The sequence below is a fragment of the Frankliniella occidentalis genome, unplaced genomic scaffold (assembly GCF_000697945.3).
Source record: "Frankliniella occidentalis isolate FOCC.00 unplaced genomic scaffold, Focc_3.1 Scaffold40, whole genome shotgun sequence".
Taxonomy (NCBI): Eukaryota; Metazoa; Arthropoda; class Insecta; order Thysanoptera; family Thripidae; genus Frankliniella; species Frankliniella occidentalis.
This window is the reverse complement of record NW_026267170.1, coordinates 978,296-985,366: the sequence shown is the minus strand read 5'-3', so window position 1 is coordinate 985,366 and position 7,071 is coordinate 978,296. Positions and strand designations below refer to the sequence as shown.

Genomic DNA, 7,071 nt, shown 5'->3' with positions numbered 1-7,071 from the left:
AATAAATCAGTACAGGTCTGAGAGTGTTGCAGTGTGTTTAACACGGATATAATTTGTGGATTGCCTGGGCGCTCCCACCTACGATCGACGCTCCTGTTACGAGACCCTCAGCTGACTCTCACTCTCCGTCGACGAATCGATTACCTTGCGGCCGCCCCGTCACGACAAGGGCGAACCGTCCGGGAACCGTCCCCGCGCACGCACGCACGCACGCACGTGTGGCAGACTGTCCTCCGATCGAAACATGCGACTCATGTGGAGAGAAAAGAAGAATGCACCTAAACAGGAAGTGGATAGTTTGATTCGAAATGCAATAATTCTATAACAACAACTTTGCCTTTTCCCCATTAAAATCCGTGCATCACTATGGCATGCCACTCAGTGCACTGAAAATGCAGGAGCCACGAGCTCACGGACGACGCATTGCAAAACAAATCACTGCATCACACCCCCATTGCCAGTGGGAACTAAAGTAACTTTCTCACCATAAATTATCGGTCATAAAACAACTAGTTCATTCTCTTTACGGGGTTTGCATAACATGACAAGAAGCAATTACAGATCATTCACAAATCTTTCCTGCTGACACCAAAATTACAACTCAATAATTCGATTGCGTTACGAATTATTCAAGAGAGCGATTGCCAAAAAGAGTTGATTAGTTAGATTACGGTACTTATTTTTTCAGCAGGGTGTGCGTGAGCGCGAGTATGACCCCATTCCAATCCCCTCCGATGTCCGCGCATACCCGCACTGCTCGTGACACGCGCGGTTAAATGCACCGAGTGCGCTCCCGTTCTCAATCATTAAAGCCCCGGCAGCCAGGCGCGGGCCGCACTCTGTGCTGCGCACACACGGCGGCTCGCCCGCCCCCCGCCCCGCCGGCTCACCCCAATCCCAATCACGCTTTCCCTTGACCTTGGGGCTCCATCAACTTGTGGATTCCGAAATGAGTTTCGATTGTCAGAGCAGCGCCACCACCGCACCACCACCACCACCCCACCGGGAGGAACAAACGTCGGCGGCCAAGGCACACAGGGGACCGAAACTAGCGGAGGCTAGAAGTGGAACTTGGGCCGCTCTGGCGAAGGAGACGCGAGAGAGAGGGCACAGGGGGTGCAGAAATTATCATTTTTTCGTCGCACGATTTAGTAGTTGTGAGATTAGTTGTGAACGTCCGTACTGTACAGTTTATTGATAAAATCAACATTTTATATTTTGCTTGATCTGATGCGTGTGGTAGCATAAAGATCAGACTATGAGTAGGGTTGTAACAAGTGTCCACGTGTGCACACAATATAATGCTATGAACCTGTTTCGTATTTAGCTTACGTCTTCCATGCTCTATTGTGTATTATTTTAAGCACAATTATGAAAAAAATTGCAAATATATTTGTAGTTATGAACAATTTTGTCCAAAACTGAGTTTAAAATAGTACGCAATAGAGCATGCACAGGGAAATACGGAAGTGTTTTAAAAAGTTTATAAAACTAATGTGCGAAAGAGGGGGAGTTGTGCGGATAAGGTAAGTCCTTTGTTTTTCCAGTGCATGTGCGAACAAATTTTTAACAGTGCGATAGCTTTTAGGCTATAGTTACTAGCTTTTCCCTGCGGTGACCGGAATCCTTTTCACGAGCTCAGCAAAACAGCGTCCACAGAGGGGTCCCGGATAATGGAGCCGTAGGTAAACTCGCTCGATTAAGGTTGAACAACTTAACAACTAACTTGTGGTTCGAGCAAGGACCGTTCGTTCGACCCGCCTCTTAATTCGGCCCCACGGGGTGCAGGCGGGCCCAGCGCTGTCCTTTAAAGCGAGATTTAGCGTCCCCCGAGCTATTTAAAGGCCAGTGCTACTGTACGTACCCCATCGTCTGTAACGGACTGAGCCCTTGTGCCGGGTCGCAGCCCCTACCCCGCCCCGCCTCCACAGACATTCCCGCGGGAGCGCAGGATCCACCGCTGCTCTGAAACCAACTCTGTCTCTCTCTGTGACCGACATACAGCCCAAGCTTTCGACGAAAAGGAAAGTGGAGCACCTGGGACAATAAACAGGGGGCAGCAGACAATCATCCACCGCCCTGCCGTCGCTCCTTCGGCGGGTGGGGCGATATGCTGATGCTGGGGGCGCGGCCGCCGCGGGAGGCGCGCGGGAGGGTCGGGGCTCGCGACCTAGATTCGTGTATTCGATGATGGTATGGACGCCGCCGAGACGAACGGAGCTCAGACGGTGGGCGAGAGAGACGCCCCCGTTTCTCGTTATCGCAATAACATAGCGGAAGAGCATGACGCCCCGAACGGTGGCGGCGGTGGCGGCGGGGGTGGCGGCAGGTACGCAGCGCACCGCGCAGCTTCATTATGTACTGCGACGCACGTCGGCGGGACGGGGCGGGGCCAGGCCGACCTCCCGGAGGTGGGAAATTAATAATTGCCGCCTGCAGCTAGCGGGGCGGCGGCTCAGTGCAGCTGGGGACAACAGGCGCACGGGCAATCGAGTCAGTCGGCGGCGCTCCTGCCGCTCCTACTGGACCGGCTGCCCTTGGCCCTAACACGCGCGGGGCGGGTCAGCGCGTCCGCGACCTTGACCTACACAGTCAGCCGCGCGCGGTGGCCGGACAGAGCTGCAGCAAGAACTGCCCAGCGCCTCCCCCGCTTCCCATTCGTCCCAATCACCCCCACCCCCCAGCCCGCTGCCACCCCATCGGGAGTGTTTAAACCCCGCGGGCCGCGTACAGGGCGGGGAGCGCGGCTATGAAATAGCGAACCGCAATCACAATATCCATGTGTCGCGCGCCCTTGAGTGGCGCGACAATCGGACTGATGATAAATCCCTATCTCCCTCTCCCCCCTCCGCCACACCGCGGCTGTGCGGTGTGCGTAAATTGCTCAACCGGCTCGGTAATATAGTTCGCTTGCTTCTCATCCCCAATTGACCCAGATACGGACTCCACTGCCGCCGATGCTGCTGCCGCCACGCCGCGCGCGCTCCCGGAGCTCAATAAACCAGCCGTGCGCCACCTTTGGATGCCGCTGATGCTGGGTCAGGAACGTCCTGTAACGACGCGGCGAGCGGGACTCGGTTATCGCATCATCCTCATTACCTCCGCAGCCGCCACTTCCTGGACTGCAGCCGCGTTGCCAACCGAGGCGCCAAGAAATCAATTACTCACTTCTAATCAGCTTGTCTGCTCCTCTTCTCTCACTGCTCCGCCGGCTCTGGCTACAAACCGCCACAATTTCCCCGTCGGCGTCCTTTTCTTTCACAGCAAGTGGCCGCGCGCTCGCCCGGCACAGTGAGCGCGGCCGTGACCCACAAATACATTGGCGCAATCATGGTATCGTGATTAATTGTCGGTCCAGATTATTAAAGATGATGGAACCCCTGCAGCGTGGCAGCACTGGTAAAACAATTTAGCACGTCATTTTTTCGACACATTGTAGTGGCTAACTAGGTTTAACGTCAATTGGTGTTTAAACTTTCGACACTTCCGAAAATTATACCAGCTGCACTCCATATGGTTCCTATTGATAGCACAGAACTGTGTGTGTCTAAGTGTGGAGGATTTAAACGTTTACAAAAGTCTAAAATTTGTACACCAAGCAAGTGTGCAACTTGAGTTAAACAAAATGTAAAATCAACACTTGCACACGTTGGGGTGCAAATTATGCACACTCGTTCTATCAGTGAGCACAACCATGAGCCAGCGGAGCCGAGACTGAGAGAGACTTAATCAAAGTTACGGCGTAGGCTGGCCCAGCAGACCATGACCCTCTTGCTCTCCCCTCCCGCTCTCTAGCACACACACACACACACACACACACACACACACACACACACACACAGAGAGAGAGAAAGACGCACCTGAGATGTGGCTGGTGAGGAGATAGAAGGCCAAGGCCAGCGAGAGAGCGGCACGCGTCAAAGCTATGGAAATGCGGGCCAGCGGACCAGACGTGGCAGGAGGGGACGTGAGACGCGAAAATATTCAAATAACGCGCGCTTGGCTCGGCAGCGACGGCGGCGGCAGCTTGACATCGCACCGCCGCCGCTGTGCTGTGATGAGACGTCGAGGGGGCTGCGGGCTGCTCAATGGCCACTGCTCGGCGGGGCCTGGCCGGGCTTGGCCTGGCTGACAATGTCAGGTGAGCTCATGAGATGGCGCGCCGGCGTCGTCGGCCTCTCCCAGGGCTTCCCTCTGCGCGCTTGGCGGCGGAAAGTGGGTGAAGGACGGTGCGGGCCATCACCATGGAGTGGGCCGCCCCGGGCCACCATGATGCACTGGAGAAGGAGAAGGGTAGGAGGAGCAGGGGGAGATCCGAGGGGTCCGTCACTCTTGTTAGTCACTGTACACATGAAAATTCCGTCACATTTTTAGTCATTTTCAGTCATTTTTAGTCTTTTTCAGTCATTCAGTCAATTTTTGGTCATTCAGTCAATTTTTGGTCATTCCGTCACATTTCAGTCATTTTTATTCGTTTTTAGTCAGATTCAGTCACTTACAGTCATTTATTCAATCATTTTCAGTCATTTTTAGTCCTTTTTAGTCAATTTCAGTCATTTCCAGTCGCTACAATTCTCACCTCTTCCCCACCTTATTGATCATCGTGGATGCACTCGGTTAGGACGCATCTTATTTCTCTAGTTTCGTTCATCGCGCCATCTAGAGGGGGTCGAACAGAACGCCGAACGTGAACGTGAACGTGAATAATCATCATTCATTTTCATTCATTTTCAGTCATTTTTAAGTCAATTTCAGTCATTTTTAGTCAATTTCAGTCATTTTTAGTCAATTTCAGTCATCTTCAGTCATTTTTAGTCATTTTCAGTCACATTTAGTCAATTTCAGTCATTTTTAGTCAAAAACAGTCATTTTTAGTTAAAGCAGTCATTTTTAATCAATTTCTCCTTTTTTTGTCATTTTTAGTCATTCACTCAATTTTTAGTCACTTTTAGTCATTTATACTGATTTTTAATCATCAGTCACTGTACACGAAAAGTCGGAGTGACGGACCCCTCGGGGAGATCTCGTTTGACGCGTCGTCATCGTGAGATGTGGGGGCCAAAGGGCTCACCACCTCGCTCGACTGCTCACCGCCGCAGCATATCAGACCGCTGGTGAGTGGGTCCTTATCCCTGGCGAGTTCCCCGGAGCACAACATCCAGCAGGGCTGACTGTGTGTCTCTGTTGGATATCGGCGCCCGCATTCCTGCGGCGCAGACAGATGTGGAAGGGGGGAGGCCTGTCCTAGCTGGCACGTAGCGAGGGAGCGGTGGATCCTGCTACTCCCGCGGGGTCGGACTCTGACACTCTCTCTCTCTCTCTCTCTCTCTCTCTCTCTCTCTCTCTATCTCTATCTCTCTCGAAAGAACATCTGAAAGTGGTCCCTGTGAATCCTCCCCTTTTAAACCCGATAAGCGGAACTATAAATCCTAGTGCAGCAAGCGACAAGAAGTGTAATTGAGTAATCCAGAAACCGTGACATTGGTAGGAAACATCAGGATGTCGGGTTACGGATTAAAGTCCTGTTTCCAAACCTCTTAGGCCTAACCTCACTTCTACATTCAAATCTTCAAAACTACCAAGGAAAGTTCACCGGAATGGACTTTGCAGCAGCAGCCTCTCCATCTCTAACAACAAGATCAAAGGAAATAGTGAAAATGGAAACCCTGATCCTCCTGCTTCAGCCCCAACGCAGAATCCTTCAACCTCAACTTCTGCTGAAGGAATCGTTGCTAATTCTCAGGTAAAGAAACAACAACAATCGAAGAAAATGCAAAACTTCTCTCTCAACAAAATTAATATGGTAGGAGGTGATATTTTGAATTTGCTAGCTGACACTCCAGAAAATGTAGCAATCGCTCATTGCATCGCTAAAGACTGTCTCCTGTCTGACGGAATAGCACATAACTCAAAGAAAAGTATAATCTCAACAGAGAGGAAATAAAGCAACAGGATCGAACAGGATCCTAAAATTGGAGATATCATTTCCACAAAAAACTCTAGATGGTAAATACATTCTCCATCTCATCACTAAAGAGAAATCTGGGATCCCACCAAATTGGAGTGATGTAAAGAAAACAATCCAAAACATCCCTTCAATTTGTGATAATCTGCAAATCAAGTCACTTATACTTCCCAAAATTGCTACTGGTCTAGACCGTAAACCATGGAAGAAAGTGATAAAAGTACTTAAAAGTACTTTTCTATTCTCGGATGTAGAAGTGAACCAGAAAATAATGAATCCATAAGAAATGAGTCTAAGCTAAGAAAGAGATCTCGCTCTGTCTCACCTAACTCCCGAATATCTCAACTGAAATTTCTCAGAAGTACTGGACATGGACAAATCATGAATATTGGTGAAATGTCAGATAACAATGAATCAGTCATCTCTAATAAGTCTGATGCTAGCCAGGGACTCAATCAAACAAAACAGCCCTCAAATAAGGAAAGGAAAATGAAGCCTTCAATAGGATTCAACTTTGATAATACAGACCTCACTACAGTCTCTTTCAAGAACTTCTTAGCTCAAGCAAGGGGACGCCAAAACTCAAAAAAGTGGCAAAAACCTTATCAATTCCTGTACCATGACTTGTTGAAAAATTAGAAGAAGCCATTCGTATATTTGGCCCAGGAAACCAAAGGGAAAACCTTAAACCTTAGAAGAAAACTAGAAAGATGTTATGATTCTTTTAGCGAATAGTTTTACTGTACGTAGAATTTAAGACGAATAAACTAAATATTTTCCCAACATAAAAACATGTTAACCCAATAAATCTATATAACCTCTTCCACAGACTTAACCACAAATTTGTAACTTCTAAACATATTGTCAACCTAAAATGACAGTTAGACACAAACATAAAACCTGCATGGCTTTTCCATGTAACAATATTAACACCCCCCTTTTGACCCAATTGTGAACTCAATCCAACCCAATTAATCCTGTCATAAACGCACACACACTCACACTCCCCCCGCTCTCTCTCTCTCTCTCTCTCTCTCTCTCTCTCTCTCTCTCTCTCTCTCTCACACACACACACTCACTCACTCACACTTACTCACTGCCACAAC

General features: G+C 49.3%; 2 protein-coding genes across 2 annotated transcripts in view; both read right to left on the bottom strand.

The window, feature by feature from the left end:
• Positions 1-7,071, bottom strand: part of LOC113209455 (uncharacterized) — a 132,512-nt gene that overhangs the window by 51,805 nt on the left and 73,636 nt on the right. The gene's annotated exons all lie outside the window — the stretch shown is intronic.
• Positions 6,690-7,071, bottom strand: part of LOC127749223 (uncharacterized) — a 93,898-nt gene continuing 93,516 nt past the window's right edge. The window contains exon 4 of the mRNA XM_052266545.1: positions 6,690-6,834. Coding sequence (XP_052122505.1) covers positions 6,690-6,834 — 145 coding nt within the window. The remainder of the gene's footprint in view (positions 6,835-7,071) is intronic.